This window comes from Sitophilus oryzae, unplaced genomic scaffold, assembly GCF_002938485.1.
Source record: "Sitophilus oryzae breed Bouriz unplaced genomic scaffold, Soryzae_2.0 scaffold_1297_pilon_pilon, whole genome shotgun sequence".
NCBI lineage: Eukaryota > Metazoa > Arthropoda > Insecta > Coleoptera > Curculionidae > Sitophilus > Sitophilus oryzae.
In genome coordinates, this window is record NW_022145945.1 from 12,425,051 (window position 1) to 12,443,520 (window position 18,470).

At 33.4% G+C, this 18,470-nt stretch overlaps 2 protein-coding genes across 4 annotated transcripts in view; one reads left to right on the forward strand and one right to left on the reverse strand.

Annotated features, from left to right (window-relative positions):
• LOC115874808 (phospholipid phosphatase homolog 1.2 homolog) overlaps window positions 1-18,470 on the reverse strand; it is a 113,645-nt gene that overhangs the window by 81,501 nt on the left and 13,674 nt on the right. The window lies entirely within an intron of this gene.
• Window positions 11,584-16,776, forward strand: LOC115874807 (uncharacterized protein K02A2.6-like). 2 transcript variants are annotated; one of them, XM_030890097.1, is made up of 3 exons: window positions 11,584-11,637; window positions 11,749-11,975; window positions 12,501-16,776. In XM_030890097.1, the coding sequence occupies exon 3, from the start codon at window positions 12,524-12,526 to the stop codon at window positions 16,589-16,591; it is 4,068 nt and encodes a 1,355-aa protein (XP_030745957.1). In that variant the 5' UTR covers window positions 11,584-11,637; window positions 11,749-11,975; window positions 12,501-12,523; the 3' UTR covers window positions 16,592-16,776. The 2 variants fall into 2 exon arrangements, with proteins under 2 accessions (XP_030745957.1, XP_030745958.1); XM_030890098.1 differs by having other exon boundaries at window positions 11,590-11,678.

Genomic DNA, 18,470 nt, shown 5'->3' on the forward strand with positions numbered 1-18,470 from the left:
TATTTATTTCCTGACACTGTCATTCGTTTTGACACTTTAGTTTTCTATTACAGTTTTTGATTTAAATAAATAGTGTTGTGATACTTTAAGCTTGAAAATGTCTACTAGCAGACCTTGCTGTCGAGCATTGTTCTTTTTAGAACCTCTTTTAGTGCGAAGTGTACAAGATAGCTTAATAGCCCTAAGAAACTCATCGCAACTTTATTAGAATATTTTGAATGGGAAAGTGGTACTAATAATGGCCCTTTATGTTCCTTAAATGCTGTTAAGAAGGTGAGTTTTGTTGATGTAAACAATAACTATTTATAAATTTATAATAAATTTATTTTTATTTCCTAAAATATTTTGATTAAAAGAAAATATATAAAACTGTGCCGGTCACGTTTAATCACGCGACTAAAAGTTTATTTGGTATGACCTGTATTGTATTACATTATAAAGGATTATATTAATGTAAAAATACTCACCAGAATAAAATCATTATTAATAAAACACATTATTCCTTATAAACTTTAAAACTACCACAACCACAGGCACAACACTTATATATTTTTTAACCAAAACACCTTTGGGAATATATTCACTTACTAATGTTTTAAATTGTTAACATGTTCCAATTTTTTTATTATATATCCAGGCTATATATAGCAGTGAAAACTCTATATCTAATTTGGAGAAACTATGTTGAGTTAGTAAATGTACTAAAATTCACCTCTGTATTAAATGGCTCTGTTATATTGATGCATCATTCAGAAAAATGAGCAATACAAATAAAAACTATCTAACCGCAGACTTCGATAAGTGACGTCGTGACGAGTAAAATTTTACATACATATTGGCAAATTCTTGAATCCCATCAAAAACATAAAATGTAGAAAATGACAAATCTTGCAACGTAGTTCTTCCACTACAAAAAGTTTTGCGATCTCATGTCAGGGGCACATATACGGGAGGGGTAATGGGGGTAATTACCCCTCCCAGAAAGAAATTAATTTATTTTAATTATTCCTTTCGAAAATCGACAACTATGAAACTATAAACCCTTCCCGGACACAAACGGTACATTGTGAGACAGGAAATTGTAGAGAGAAACAAATCCTATAACATAGGATACAACATTTTAATGAACAGTGCTTTCCATAAAATCAATAAAATGAAAAATATACGAAATAATATACATGTTCTGATTTCTTTCGAAAATCGACAACGATGAAACTATGATCCCTTCCCCGACACAAACGGTACATTGTGAGACAGGAAATTGTAGAAAGAAACAAACCCTATAACATAGGATACAACATTTTAATGAACAGTGTTTTCCATAAAATCAATAAAATGAATAATATACGAAATAATATACATGTACTGATTTCTTTCGGAAATCGACAACTATGAAACTATGATCCCTTCCCCGACACAAACGGTATATTGTGAGACAGGAAATTGTAGAGAGAAACAAACCCTATTACATAGGATACAACATTTTAATGAACAGTGCTTTCCATAAAATCAATAAAATGAAAAATATACGAAATAATATACATGTTCTGATTTCTTTCGAAAATCGACAACGATGAAACTATGATCCCTTCCCCGACACAAACGGTACATTGTGAAACAGGAAATTGTAGAAAGAAACAAGCCCTATAATACAGGATAGAACATTTTAATGAACAGTGCTTTCCATAAAATCAATAAAATGAAAAATATACGAAATAATATACATGTTCTGATTTCTTTCGAAAATCGACAACGATGGAACTATGATCCCTTCCCCGACACAAACGGTACATTGTGAAACAGGAAATTGTAGAAAGAAACAAGCCCTATAATATAGGATACAACATTTTAATGAACAGTGCTTTCCATAAAATCAATAAAATGAAAAATATACGAAATAATATACATGTTCTGATTTCTTTCGAAAATCGACAACGATGAAACTATGATCCCTTCCCCGACACAAAACAAAATAAAATTTGGTATAAAATAAAATTGTTACAAAAAAGTTAATAATACAAATTAAAACAGAATATCCAAACCAATCCAAGTAGATTTTTTCCACAGTTACAATACCTTCCAGCAAAAAATTAATTCAAATTTAGTACTTTTTTGAATATCCACACTACCCCTCCCAGACTCAATCTCCAGATGCGCCACTGTCTCATGTATAACCAAGTTAGTTATTTTAGTTAATGCAAATGGAAGATGGAAGCTCCTATTAAATAACTTTGATAAATAATTGTTATCTAGTCAATTACCTCTTATACCGTATGATCGAGAAAAAACGGCGTCAACGATGGTTATGAAATGAAGATCGCTGTCATTTTATATGTAAATTTATATGGGAAATGTCATTGATCGTCATTTCCCAGCCAACTGGATGCCGTTTTTTTTCGATCATACGGTACATATATCAATAAAAAATTATTATATTTTTATTGCACAGCATCATATTTTAGTTTAAATTTATTAAGTAACCGGAATAGTAGACCATTCCTTTATAGTTGTTATTGTGTATCTATTTCTATTTTATAAGTCAGGTAATGACAATAAGTAAGTTAAAACTAAAGCAATCAAAACTGGATAGTGTCTACTGGATAGTCAGTTACCGGTAGCAACTAACCTAAGCACAAGTTTTTTTATTTTTTCTTCCGTTATGGGCTAAACGCTAAAGCCTCGGTTTCCTACAAAGCTGTACCGCTAAAGAGCGGCCATAATTTAAAAAATGCCGAATTTAAATAATGCCTCAAAAAATACCACACCGGCAATAGTTGATTTGATCTGCTTTGTTTGAAAAGCGAAAAGTGGCAGTATTGTATGGGGTCGTATTTAATGTTATTTTACAATAATATGCACCGTCAAAGCGGCCGTACTCGTTGCCAAAAACGGCTGCCAAATTAATCTTTTGTTTTTTTAAATAACTGCGATCTTCATTTTCAAGCCAACTCTGACGCCTTCTTTGTTTAATCACATAATATTATATTAAATTGTTCATTGATAGAAAATCCGTCCCATATAGCACGTCCAAATGAAATTACATTTCTACAAGGGAGACACATGAGAAACAACATATGTTAAAGTGAACCCAAGTGTTCATCTAGTTCTAACATATAATATGAGATACACGCAGGTTTATATTGATAGAATTGTGTGATACAGTGTTTACTAGTTGCATACCGTATGTACTCAAGATTCTAAAGAGTTTTTTGTAACGTAACAAATAATTATTAAAATGATGAAATCTGACGTTGGTATATGAGACATACAATGTATAAGTCATATGTATGTGTGATACTTCGTATCATAGTTATGCCTATAGTACACACCTTGTAAAAATGTGACGTATACACATAATATAAATATCTATATAGACACTTTGTAATAGTGTACTGTTGTGTCTACATTCTAGCATGAAATGAAGGTGTGCGCATGCGCGGATAGCCTCAGCGTGGATACACCGACCAAGTGTATCTTATGTGTCTCTCCTTTCTCCTTTCTAGGAGTGGTATGTGTTAGTATTAGTTAACCATTATTGTTTTATTATTCGGAAGCTCTATATAAATGTTCTGTTTGTGGTTTGAAAGTTTAAAAGAGATTTTAAGGTAAGTACACGTTTATAATTACTTTGTTACACCTTCCTAAGAGTATTAATAATATTATAGCAGCGACTCTTCCCTTACTCGATACCCAATTTACCAAATTTTTACTCCAATGAATGAAAACTCCAAATATTCTCGTATAATGATAAAGAGGTTAGCTGAGTTAGCTCTGCAATATATATTTTTTTTAATTTGGAAGTAATAAAAATCTAAATGGACCAGAGAAAGAAAGATTTAAACACTTCAAAGAACTTCTTACGCTGATATTCGGTTAGTTATTGATGGATCAATATACAGATATGTTTAATATTCAATAATCAGTTTCATATAAAATTTAAGGATGAGATTGTTAATCTGGAAATAAAATACAACAAAGTCCAAGAGAATGCTCGATGAATGAGTATGCTAATAAACCAACCGCTTGGAGAGAAAAGAGGAGAAAAAAATGACTAAAATCCTGGCGATGGTCCACCAAATCGTGGCGATATACCAGTGTTTACCATTTTAGAATGTTGTTATACCTACTAGGTACTTATATTTTTAATACATTTTGATACAAATTCTGTTCTTTTACAGTGTTCTCTTACTTCTGGTTTCTGCAGTGTAAATAATTATTATTATTGTGTTATTTGTGCTATTGCGTTCCATGATAAAAATAAATATAAGAATTTTATTTTTTAACCACTTAATCCATTTTATGGAAGAAAAATGGTACATTTAATACAAAACAAAAATGGAACGAATTTTAAGGCTACTTCTCTTGAACTTACGATCGAGAGACTTTTGGAAAATAGAAAGTTTTGCCTTCCTAATTTTCGTTCTAAAAAGATATAATTGATATCATTGAATAAATATTTCTTAAAAAGAACGAAAAGTTAGGCATCAAAACTTGTGTTATTTCCTAAATTCGTTCATAAGAAGTAGTTTTATCTAGCACAAGATGTATATACGAAGCAAAATACATACGTATACACGCGGTAGTCACAACTGCAATGTGTAAACATAGTTTAAACGTAATACACAAGCACTGTGTATCCTACGGTACACTGTGTATCCCCTACTTTGTGTATACGTAAATGCTATACTGTGGCTACATTGTGAGGCGGATGTTTAACCTTTGTGCATACGTGTTGAACTACAATGTGTAAACGTAGCATATTTACATCGGGGGAATTGTGTCACCCTGTGTCTACATCTAATAATGTAAACACATCGTAAATGTGATTTGATGTGCTGTATGGGGTATTATTAACGTACTGTAGCCAAAATCAGTAAATATATGAATGAATCCGTAGTTCTGGCAACACTGTCTCCAGCAACCACCCACACTGCCGACTGAAAGCAGAACTACGGTACAGTATTCAGCAGGTGGATGACACTTCTTATGGGAGAACTGGCAATGGTTCAAAACTTTTCTACAAGCGATTTTCTAGGAATCTTCCTTACCGATAAATTATTGACAAGAGTGACAGATAAAACCTTGACGTTCTTTCAGTATTACAGTTCATCTCTTTTTCTTTTTAAAGTGTGCGTTGAAAGGAGACAAAAACACTTTTTGGTGACCCATAATTTGTTATTCGAACACCACTTTACTCCTTGTCGGGTCGTTGACGTTGACTTGTCGCCATTTTATTTGTTTTGTTTACCCGCTGCAGTTTGCTTTGCAAATTTAATACATAAATTATTTAGGCAAATATAGGTTTTTGATAAAACTCTTCGGACTAACGTGTAGGTAAGTGTTGATAAATAATTTTTTTTTCATCTTAACATGGTCATTGTCATTCTCCTGATTTAGGTGACAGAAAAGGATCATCAAATCAAATTGAATTTTATATTTTTTCATCCCTGGACCGATAGTAAAATATATATTTTATGGATATCTTCCTAAATATCAACGAGATGAGCCATCGGAATAAAGGGACCATAGTACAAAATAGAAAGGTGATCTTTTTTCTTTCCACATAGGATATTGAAATTATAATCAAGTCAATAAATAAGTTCACAATTACTGACTTTTCGAGGTCTGTCCTGTCTTTCAAAAGAAAAATTAAGAATCAACTGCTCCCGGAATGAATTGATATAATTTTTAATTTTTTTTTAATCCTCTTGTGCTATTTTAAGTAGAAAGTTCTAAGTTTATTAAAGATTGTTGCTTTTTTTGTGTCGTAATAATACTTTTTGTACGGTCTTTTTTTTTAGTTTTGTATGATATTGATTTGTGCAAAATTATATTATTATTGCCTTTTGTTTGGTAATATTGTTGTATATTTTTTTTTTCGTGGCCTCAACAGCACCTTCGACTTTGAAGGAAGCTGACTGTGCCTTTTGTTCCAATTGTTAAAATAATTTATATATTATGTATTTTGTATGTGATTTGGAACAATAAACCTTTTTTATTTTTTTTTATTATTATTATTATTATTATATACTGTAGTCGTGTTCGGCATTATGCTCTGAGAAATATAGATAAACAAAGAACAACAGATATAAAGCATCCCAGAGGAAAAGAGAGGCAATACCTGTACTCTCTCTGATATTTGTGAAAGTTACGGCAAAGTATTGTTGTAAATGTCATCTTTTTGATCGACCTGAAAACTTCGAGCAAAAAGATGACACTTACAACAATACCCTGACAGATATCAGAGATGATACAGGTTTTTCCTCTCTTTTCCCCTGGAATACTTTTAATTTATTATTCTTTGTTTATCTAGATTTCTCAGAGCACTATGAACGAACTCAGCTTGTATGTTTGAAATAATCGTCCAGTTGGCTTAAAAATGATGATCGATGACATTTCCCATATAATTTTACTTTCAAAATTATGATATATATCTTTATTTCTAAGCCATCTATGACGCCATTTTTTTCAGTTTTGTTATAATTAATTTTGTCTCTTGGTCTACTTGTAACATTATTCTTTTAATTTTATAAATTTATTGTGGTGAAATTAATTTTTGTTGTATATTTGATATTGATATTAAACATATTTTTAAAAAATGGTGTATTTTTTGTGTTCTTATGTATGTCATAATTAAAAATAAATGAAGAATTAAAATTTTTTATTTTTTTAAACTTCCCGCCATGCGTGACAATCTAGTCCGTAGTTCCTCCAAGCGATATTGCGGGTGCTAGTAGCAGTAGACTTGTCAACAGTGTCAAATTTAAACGTCAATTTCACTTTCCAATATTTAGCAAGGCGCTCGCACTTCTTCTTGTGTATGTGTTTTGTGGTATACAGTATTCTTTATCCGCTGCACTGTAAACGACGCGCAGCGGAGCAGAGCTAAACTAAATCTCGGACAGGTTGACTAGCGGCGACGGTATCGTCAGCTACATCTCGGACAAGTTTTATTTCTTTAATCAACGGTTATAGTGATTTCGGGTGAAACAGGTGCCCGAAAACAATAATTGAATTCGTCAATCAATCCCGATTTATGTCTTGTACCAAAGTACTAAATCTCTTTTTTATATCTATATCTGAAAAAAATATAAAGTTATAGGAGCGAGCTACTTTTGAGTAACACCGGGTATATGTTTATATAGATTTATCTTAAATAATTATATTCCATTGCTTCCTAGTTACAAAATATTATTAATGTTTTGAAAAATAAAGTTTATTTTTACGCTGTGCTGTAGAAATAATAAATACACACGTAAATCTTACTGATAACGTAAGAAATTGGTCTCGGTATTTCTGAAAACTGATGGACGTATAATGAAAATTACTCACTTAATTGTTTCTAGACGTTATATTACACCAGGCAATGGGTCGACGCGCGACGTAATCATTAAGAATTTCATTTTATTGGTGTGGGTGGTGCTGATTTTATTCCCAACACAGGTGCATTTTTGTACCAGATATTTAAAATAAATAATGATCGAATTAAATAGATGTCATAAGTTCCTGATAATAACAGTGACAGTTCATTGTTCTTTTCTTTTAATTTCCGAAACGGTTAAAGCTACAATTATTATAAAATTATAATATACATAGTAAAGCCCCATACTCACTATACTGTGCGTTGATGTATCAATTTGATACCCATGCACTCACAGTGAGTATGATGCGCTTCGTCGTTGCGACTTGTTAGTTCGTTTGGAAATTTGTCCATTGCGTTCGTGATATTTATTTTAGACAGTTTTCCCAAAACCCGACATTTTGCCGAACCGCCAAAGAATCTATCGCATCGACGCATTGGCCTATCAAATCGATGCATTGGCAAACCGTATCGACAAACCGCATCAGCGCATAGTGAGTATGGGGCTTAAATATAGATCATATTATATGGTATTTTTCTAAAGTTCCACACTAGTTCTGTCATTGGAAATTTTTACTTGGAAAAAAGTCCGGAAGTTTTGCAACTTTGCAAGTTTATAGGTTTTGGGGTCCCTAACTAAAATCCATAAAATGCATATTTCCAGACTTGCCGTCGGCGCCGCCATCTTGTCAAGATGGCGCCCAAAATCGGTATTTTGTGAATATCTCGAAAACTATGTGTTTTTCGCGAAAATTTGGGGAGAGTAAAATTAAAGAGAATAAAATTTCATATAAAAAAGAATCTTATGAAGATTTTCTAAAGTCAACCGGTTAGGGACAAAATCCCCGGAAATTTTACAATTTTGCGTAAAATATGATATATTATGTATAGTCGATTTTCCGAAATCAAATGTCGATTAGGGTTGACTAAAACTAGTTTTAGTTTAGTTTCTTCACTTTTGTCATGAAACAGTGGCGTATCATTAATTCGCTCATTAATTTATGAATAATTAATTTTAATTATTGAAAATGTGTACTCGTTTCCACACCACCCAAGAGATAAAGTACATGGCGCATTTATTTTAACGTGGTCTCCCCAGAGGCCTACTCCACTAGGTGAATTAAAAACTTTAACTTATCTGCACAAGCCCGACGGATCTGGCTCATTGATGTCAAAGTCGATCGTGTCTGCTGTGCTGGGCTCCTCAGGGTGGTCTCTCAATACGTCCAACTCTTCATCTTCAGCCGCCAGAGGGATATCTACAGGCCAAGTCCAACCCCTCTTCATCGGATTCGTCGAGTGACACTTCAGTGACATTGTCACAAGATTTCCCATTGCAGTATGCACAAGTTCGCAATGAATGCTGTCCAGCACGACAATTAATTATTCATAAATTAATGAGCGAATTAATGATATGCCAATGTTTCATGACAAAATTGAAGAAACTAAACTAAAACTAGTTTTAGTGAACACTAATTGACATTTGATTTCGGAAAATCGACTATAGTAGGTATGTATTGTATATTATACTTTACGCAAAATTGTAAAATTTCCAGGGATTTTGTGCCTAAACGGTTGACTTTAGCGAAAATTTTCTTTTTATAGGAAGTTTTATTCTCTTTAATTTTGCTCTCTTCAAATTTTTGCGAAAAACGCATAGTTTTTGCGATATTTACAAAATACCGATTTTGGGCGCCATCTTGGCAAGATGGCGGCACCGGCGGCAAGTCTGGAAATGTGCATTTTATGGATTTTAGTTAGGGACCCCAAAACCTATAAACCTGCAAAGTTTCAAAACTTCCGGACATTTTTCCAAGCAGGCCCCTTTTTTGAACCCCAATGACTGAACTACACCCAATATGCATTGATGCGGTTCGTTAATGCGTCGAGTTTTGGGCCAAGCATCAAAAGAAATAACACAATGGACGAATTTACAAACGATCTCACGAATCGTATCGACGTACCGCATCATATTCACTATTCGTCCATGAACGTATCAAATCGATGGAAGTATCAGCGCAGTATGGGGCTTAAGAGTAGTATTAAAAAAGAATGTCGTATTTTATACTACATACTATAGTAATAAATAACCACAAATTATAAAGCTTGTTTTTTTATTACGGCAGGAGATTTTAATACGAATTAGGTACAACATCGGTGTAACTGTATACGGAGTGATTCTGATGCTTGAAAGAAATTTAGGAAATGAAAGATTTTTTTAAAAATACGCTGGACATATCAATTATTAGTACTTCAAATTACGTTTTTTATGTAATGAAATAAAGAAAATTTTATACAGTATATCCCAAATTTTACAATTATCGTTTTTTTGAAGTGAAACTTCTTTACTCGCGATGGAAGTGAAAATTCAAAGCCATGACACGGACAGACGGACAGATATGGACAGACAGGCAGACGGAAGTAATAAGAAATTTTACACACAATTTTTTTTAAATGGCAACCTTAATTTTTTTGACATTATTCATAAATGGTATCTATATAAAATATCAAATTACACATGCGTGCCAAATGTTTATTCCTTATTTAAACATTATTTAACCCAACATTATCATTTTGTAATTCGAAAAACGAATTCAACTACATATTTACTTCTATATATTTTAAGATTCAATAAACGCTGGAACAATTCTGGTTTTTTAGCCAGAACGGCAAAGTTTGCAACATACCTCATCACATCTCGAAAAGGAAGCTTTAAACTTTACAAGTTGATATGAACTTTTTGTTTTATTTTTGCAAGTTCTATCGTCTATTAAATTTTCCCGATTAAAATCTGAGACACCCTGTATATTCTTACATATTATGTGTTTATAATGTTTAGCGCTGAGTAAGAGTAGTGGACTAGATGAATTTTAGTTTGGAAATTTACTGGGTCACAATCAGTGGAGGCTCGTGAGTTGTGAAAAAGATTGAACACAACTTCCACAAGAAAAAACAACTTGGCTACTATTAGCTGTGCTATTAGGGTTCCGTACCCAAAGGGTAAAAACGGGAACCCTATTACTAAGACTTCGCTATCCGTACGTCCGTCCGTCACAAAGGTCTATCTTATGAACCGTTATAGTTAGATAGTTGAAATTTTTACAGATTAATCTATCTATGTTGCCGCTATAAGAAAAATACTAGAAACATAATTAAATAAATGTTTATAAATAAAAAAGTACTTTCACTAAACATTATCTTTTAAGTAAGAATTTTACACAGAGTCTTTCAAGTCCTCGGTGGCCGCGTGGTTAAAGCGTTAGCACTTTATGCTGCTATGACGTTGGAGCCGTAGTAAGGCAAGTTCGAATCCTAGTCAAGGCGACTTTTTTTTAATCGTTTTTTTTTTATTTTTACATATTTTTACATATTTATTTTTACTTTTTACACATTAATACAGTTTTTAGTAATATGTTTCTTCATTTTTTTTAAATTACTTATACGCGCATTCAAAATTTCAGCTAAATCGGAAAAAAAGTTTATAATAATATAGTGTCTAATGTTGTATAGATAATGAATGGTACGGAACCCTTCGTGCGCGAGTCCGACTCGCACTTGACCATTTTTTTATATTTAATGAATATACTTATTAAGGTTTTACGCTAAACATGATGTCATTATTTGAAGGTATAAAGTATAACGTAAAAATATCATCTCATGCCCTCAATTATATATTTATCTCTTTCCTTTTTTCTTGGCGGTTGGCTAGGTACGTGCCCCGGCGCCATTTAAGAACAGCCGGCACTGGTGGCAATCATTGCTTGAAGCTTAAACTGTGGCTTAAATGCAACTGAACTCCATATTCCGTTTTATAGAGAGAGTATTATGTTATAGGGGTGTAATTCATGGAGCTCATACCCCTTTTGATTTTATTGCTGTTATAATAATAAGGGTTGATAACCTTAAAGACGTTTCAGAGCCTAATGTGTGCCTTTTTCAAGTGAGAATATATTTTTTGTAGTTTCAAAAAAATGTTGAAAAACATGAGTGACTTAATTAATACGGAACAATTCGGTACGTTTCGACATTTGTTTTATACGAATACTGTTGACAGCTACCATACATTGCTGGCAATAGTTTCGAAGAAATATTTTTTAATAACTTTTATTTAAAAAATATAGGGGAGAGACGTAAATAAATAAAAATTCGTTATTTTTCAAATTATTATCTATGAAAGATGAGATGTAAATAAAAGTGTAAAAAATGCAAGACCGCAAGAGTCTCGTGAGTGTATAATTTATTATTGTGAACCTGGACTAGCACAAATTGGCGACGAGGTAAATACTTAACAACAAATAATCACCTAGTAAATATATAGGTAAATAGTGCCTATTTAAAATAAAATGCACAAGTAAAAGCATAAAGTATTAAGAGTGCTGTAATTTTAGATATAAAGAGACCTAATACTACCAAATAAGGGAGTGGATTAAATTCTACTAAAATAGGAGTGGATTAAATTCTACTAAACAGGAGTGGATTCAATTCTACTACAAGAGTGGATTAAATTCTACTAAAGGAGTGGATTAAATTCTACTAGAGGAGTGGATTAGATTCTACTAAAGGAGTGGATTAAATTCTACTGAAGGAAAGCTGATTATTGAGACTAATAAGCACTGTAAGTGAAACAAAGTAATTTACAATAGTTAGTTGGTTCATAACGCTTTAATGTCATAAAAAAATGGCAATTTCAGAAGCTATTATTCCTAAAAATAAAATAGCTAGGGGTTAAAGCAATTTATTACATTATAAAAATATGATATATTTGGTTAACTATAATATTCTTTGATTTGGTGCATAAAGCTTTCAATATTATTTAAAAAAAAATATATGTATTTATACACATCTGGTTTTAATTTTACATTATGAAGTTTTAGTAATCTGGCGAATTTCAAAGCCTTGTGACATTAAAGTGGTATCAAAGCCTTGTGACATTAAAGTGGTATGTTTCCGGAGGAAATCTAATGCATGGTCATGGTCGCACTTTCATATTATGATGATCAATGTTTCTTGGGTTGTTAGGGGGAACTGTTGTTGCGTTTTGAGAATACCCGTGCGTCATCAATGACACCAAAAAAAAAAAAATGAATAGGATGATTATATGTTATTGAAAATACTACAATAGAATAAATTTTATTCCTAGATATCCTCGAAAAAAAAAGTGCAATGGATCAGTCGTCTATTAAACATTTCGCTTGTGAGTCTATAGACAAAGCTCTAATAGCTCTTGAATGGAGAAAATGGATTCGTTCAGTAAAGTTATATTTAGATGCAGAAGAAATTACAGATGTTGTAAAAAGGAAAAATAAATTATTACATCTTGGAGGTCCGCAATTGCAGGAAATTGCCTTTGGCTTGCCAGGCGCGGTTACGGAATATGACCCCACTATTAAAAATGATGTATTTAAAGCATTGGTAGATAGACTTAATGACCATTTTTCGCCTCAACAAAACCCTTGCTTTGAGAGACACGTATTTCGCAACATGAAACCCGCGGATGGAGAAAATTTAAATAGATTCCTTATAAGATGTAGAACACAGGCCGATAAATGTTATTTTGGTAACAGTGAACAAGAAGCTCGAGAAATCAGCATTAAAGACAAGTTAATTGATATGTGGGCACCGATAGATTTAAAACAGAAACTTCTGGAAAAGGAATCATCATTAAATGATATTATAGAACAATGTCAAATATATGAACAGACACGAAACCAAAGTGCCATCATGCACAAGAAAGACATTTTTCTAACAAACTCCACTAGCGAGGCTCAAGTTAATCGAATTGAAGATTCACGGAAACGCAAACACTGGGAAATTACAAAAAGTCATGAGTGCACACGCTGCGGTGGAATCCACAGCTTAGACAAGAAAAATTGCCCTGCCATTAATACTACATGTTATCAATGTGGTCGTTTAGGACATTTTGCTAGAAGATGTAGGACAGGAAAACTTAAACGTACATTCGGTCAAAACACTAGCCGGCACCCCAATCCGCCGAAGACAAGAAGAATTAATTGCATCGACGAATCCAATGACGAAAGTCTCCCTTCTACTAGTGGTATCGGCAACTATGAATGTTTCGAAGTTACGAGTTCAACCCTACTTGGATTGGAGAGCAGCAATGGAATAATCTCGGTGATAATTGGAGGTGTCAGCATTGATATCTTAATTGATTCCGGAGCCTCGTGCAACATTATAAATGGACATGATTGGGAAAAACTACTCGGAAATGGAGCTGCAATACTTGACATCCAAGAAGATGTAACTAATTCGATAAAAGCGTATGCTGCAAATACTCCGCTTATTGTAAAATGCCAATTCAAAGCCCCAATACGCGTGGGCAATAGTCGTGAGCGTATTGAAACATTTATGGTGGTAGAATCCGGTACAACCTCACTGCTGGGAAGACGCACATCGATAACCTTAGGAGTTTTAAAGTTGGGACTAGACTCCAATATTAATCATATTGAAAAAATTGAGCCTTTTCCAAAAGTTGCTAATATTAAAATAAAACTCACCATCAATCCAAATATAAAGCCAATACAACAACCAATGCGTAGAATTCCAATTGCCGTTGAAGAAAAAGTGGAACAGAAGCTGAATGAAGCACTTGCCAGAGATATCATAGAGCCCGTACAAGGACCAAGCCCTTGGATTTCTCCCATGGTCATAGTCTTTAAACCAGATGATGATATTCGTATTTGCATCGACATGAGGAGAGCCAATGAAGCTATACTTAGAGAGAATTTTCCTCTTCCCACTTTTGAGAGCTTCATGACTAAACTGAGTGGGGCCACTTACTTTTCGCGCTTGGATCTAGCTAGTGCATATCATCAACTAGAATTGGAAGAAGACAGTCGACCAATTACTACTTTTATAACACATAAAGGATTATTTAGGTACAAGCGGCTAATGTTTGGCATAAATTCCGCTCCAGAAATATTTCAGCGTATATTTCAAGGTATTTTGGCTCCTTGTCAGAATTGTCTCAACTACCTCGATGACATAGTTGTTTATGGAGAAACTGAAGCTGATCATGACCGATATTTGAATAACTTACTGACGGTACTACAAAATCATAACATCTTGTTAAACGAAAAAAAGTGCCACTATAAGGTTAAACAATTGGAATTTTTAGGACATATTCTAACATCTTCCGGAATATTACCGGACCCAAAGAAGATTAAAGTTATTCGTGACTTTCGTGCACCGTTAAATAAAGGAGAAGTAAGGAGTTTTCTTGGCATGGTTACATACTTGGGAAAATTTATACCTAATCTGGGAACCCTGACCGAACCACTAAGACTATTAATAAGAAATGAAACAAAATTCAATTGGGGACAAATAGAACAAGAAAGTTTTCAAAAATTAAAAAATGAATTGGTGAATTTGCCGACTCTGTCCTTTTTTGATATGAAATTACGCACGCAATTGATTGCCGACGCCAGCCCAGTGGCCCTGGGCGCTGTGCTGCTACAGATTGATGGTGACGATCAACCACATGTAATCTCATTTGCAAGTAAAAGCCTCACCGCTGTTGAACGGAGATACTCTCAAACTGAAAAGGAGAGTCTGGCATTGGTTTGGTCTGTCGAAAGATTTTATTACTACCTCGCTGGAATACAATTTGAGTTGATCACAGATCACAAACCACTTAAAGCGATTTTTAAACCAACTTCAAGACCACCCGCAAGGATTGAGAGATGGTTACTTAGACTCCAAGCTTTTAAATTTACTGTAAAATATAAATGTGGAAAATCAAACATCGCGGACCCCTTGTCGAGGTTATGCAAAATAGAATCGGATCCAACTTTTGATGAGCCGAACGAATGTCAGATTCAAACTATTATAACAGAAAGTATACCCAAAGCGTTATCAATATCCCAGGTAATTATGAACAGCAAAGTTGACCCAGACATCCCAGAAGTTATCGAGAAATTGGCAGGCAATTCATGGAACGTAAATGACAAAAGCGCGTACTACCCCTTTCGAATGGAACTCACTTCCATGGGACCACTACTACTAAGAGGAAATAAAATTGTAATCCCGAGAAATCTGCGAATTCAAGTGTTGAGGCTAGCACATGAGGGCCACCCCGGAGAATCGGTGATGAAGCGAAGATTACGTTCAAAAGTCTGGTGGCCACAGATAGACAAGGAGGCGGAAAAACACGTTAAAAGCTGTCGCGAATGCCTACTTGTATCACAACCGAGCAGACCTTCACCAATGGTAAGACAAATGCTTCCTTCAGGGCCATGGCAATACTTGGCAATGGATTATATGTCGGGAGAGCCAAATCAAGATCACCTACTGGTAATAATCGATTATTATTCCCGTTATGTAGAACCAATTTTTACAAAATCAACCACATCGTCAACGGTCATTAGAGCACTTGAAACGACCTTCTGTCGATTTGGTCTACCAAAAACTATTAAAGTAGACAACGCTACTAATTTCAATAGTGAAGAATTCAAAAAATTCTGCGAAATAAATGGCATTGAGATAGTGAATTCTCCTCCTTATTGGCCGCAGGCAAATGGGGAAGTGGAAAATATAAATAAATCACTAAAGAAACGGCTACAAATCAGTTACCTGAACAATGAGCGCGACTATCAACGGCAGATTATGGACTATATTACGATGTATAATGTTACACCTCATGGAACAACAGGAAAGTCCCCGTCAGAACTTTTATTTAACAGAAGAATAAAGGACAAAATTCCATGCCTAGAAGATATAAATATAGAAACGTTGGACGAAGAAGTTTATGACCAAGACCTAGTTCAAAAAGATAAAGGAAAAAGAAGGGAAGATAGCAAAAGAAGAGCAAATGAAAAGGAAATTAAACCAGGAGACAAAGTCGTGGTAAAGAATATTTTCTTTCCACATAAACTGACAGCGAACTTTAGTAACATAGAATATAATGTCCTACATCGAAATGGGAATGAGCTAACCCTATTCGGAGATGGAAAGACGATCAAGCGAAATGTTGCCCACGTAAAAAGGATACCGGACACCTCACCTACCGTAGATCTACCCGAAGCTCCTCCAGACCCCTCAACATCTAGTTCAACACTTCCATCAACCCAACCGACTTCAGAAGATACGACCACATCAGAGCCGCCCCCGGCTGGAGGCCAACCCGAAGAAGAGGACTCGAACGCACCCCGTGTGACTCCACTTGTTCTGGTGAAAAAAGGAGGGATGTGGCAACCGGCTGATGCCCGAAAATAAAAAATTGTTTATATGTTTTTGCTGCGATATAAATTATCGATCGGCCGGGCAGCGGGCGATGGGTATTTGTGTAGATAAGTTAGTGAGTATGTATTTGAAGTTGTTTGGAATATTATTGTTTGTTAATAAATGTATTGTTATTGCTTATTTCGTGAGTGTATAATTTATTATTGTGAACCTGGACTAGCACAGTTTTATACGAATACTGTTGACAGCTACCATACATTGCTGGCAATAGTTTCGAAGAAATATTTTTTAATAACTTTTATTTAAAAAATATAGGGGAGAGACGTAAATAAATAAAAATTCGTTATTTTTCAAATTATTATCTATGAAAGATGAGATGTAAATAAAAGTGTAAAAAATGCAAGACCGCAAGAGTCTCGCATGTAGGTCTTGGTCTTGGTTTTGCTCCACTCTCATTTTTGCTCCACTCGTTTTGATCTTGGTTTTGCTCAAAAGCAAGACAAACACCAAGACCAGTCTCGCTAATTCACTTTTTGTATGTACAAAATCATACGAGGTATAAATATAAATATTACTATAAGCAATATATTTGGTCGTATTATTTGTACATACATTAATTTAAAATAAACATTGTTGATTCAAGAATAACTAGTACTTAAATTTACCCAATTTAACTTCATTATTTTGAATATATTAGTCAATGTCATCATTTATTCCCCTTTATTCTCTGTCTGACAGTGTGTCTGTCAATAGGGCATAGTTAACACGTAATTTGAACTCCTATAGGCCCAGAAGTCACATCTGCCACACTGAAATCTAATTAAGGTTCTCTTCAAACGCTTTAACAAACTAATAGAAAAAGTGTCAATACCATCAGCCAGAAAAACTATTTTAAAGTGAGGTTTATTTAGTCCTAATTTAAATATTAAAAATGAATAAAATAAAAAATACATGAAAGATTAAAATACTTCCTTAATAATTTAAATCATATTTACTTAATGGATTGATAATTTTATGAGAATGAAATTAATTAATTAATATTTTATTTATTATAAGTAGTACGAGTATATTTGGATAAAAATAAAATTTTCACAATCTTCTATGTAACAAATAATTGTTTCGTTCTGAATGTGTGTACACTGGGGTTGGGCTTAATGAAACTTAATAAGGGAGTTAAAGAAACCCTATACTGGATAAGTTAGTAAGTCATATTATTATGGTTGGAGTAATTTCGTTTATTTTTAGAAACTTATTTTTCTTAATCAGAAAGGTATTTTCGAGGGTATCTTTAATTAGTTTTCACTTTTCAGTAAATATTTCATCAATTTATGTGGGCAAAATTAATAACGAGTTTATATACAAAAAAATACAAATAAAATTTAATCTAAAATATACTTTAAACTGAAGTGCTAGTTAAATGTTAAATGTTTTGTTCGATTGATTTTTCATTTTTTACAGTGACAAAACATTAACATTTTAAAATGTTATTATTAAATAATACAAAGATTATAATAAAAAAATAAGTATCACTAAGAATTGAAATACGAACACAAACACAAACAGATTAAAATAACAAAAAAAAAATAATGGGAAAATTACAAATAAAACTTGAGATTTAGAATAGAGTTTATTTTGGAACTTTTGGTGTAATAACAGCAAAATAAAACACTAATTAAAATTAAACTACAATACACGAAAATACTTAATTTTAACATTGGACGCGCGTTTCGCTAACAACGTGAGCATGATCAGCAGATGATTAATATATAGTCACATCTGCTTTAGATGCTAACATAGTTAGCAATTCGCGCGTCCAGTGCAAGTAATGTGTGTGGGTGTATGTGGTGAATTAGTGTTTATTTTTCTAAGAATTAGAAACGTTCTATTAATTAGAAGTAGATAAATGTAGATT

What these genes read in the sequence shown, in the direction of transcription:
- LOC115874807 (XM_030890097.1), top strand. Translation starts at nt 12,524, where the DNA reads ATGGATCAGTCGTCTATTAAACATTTCGCTTGTGAGTCTATAGACAAA.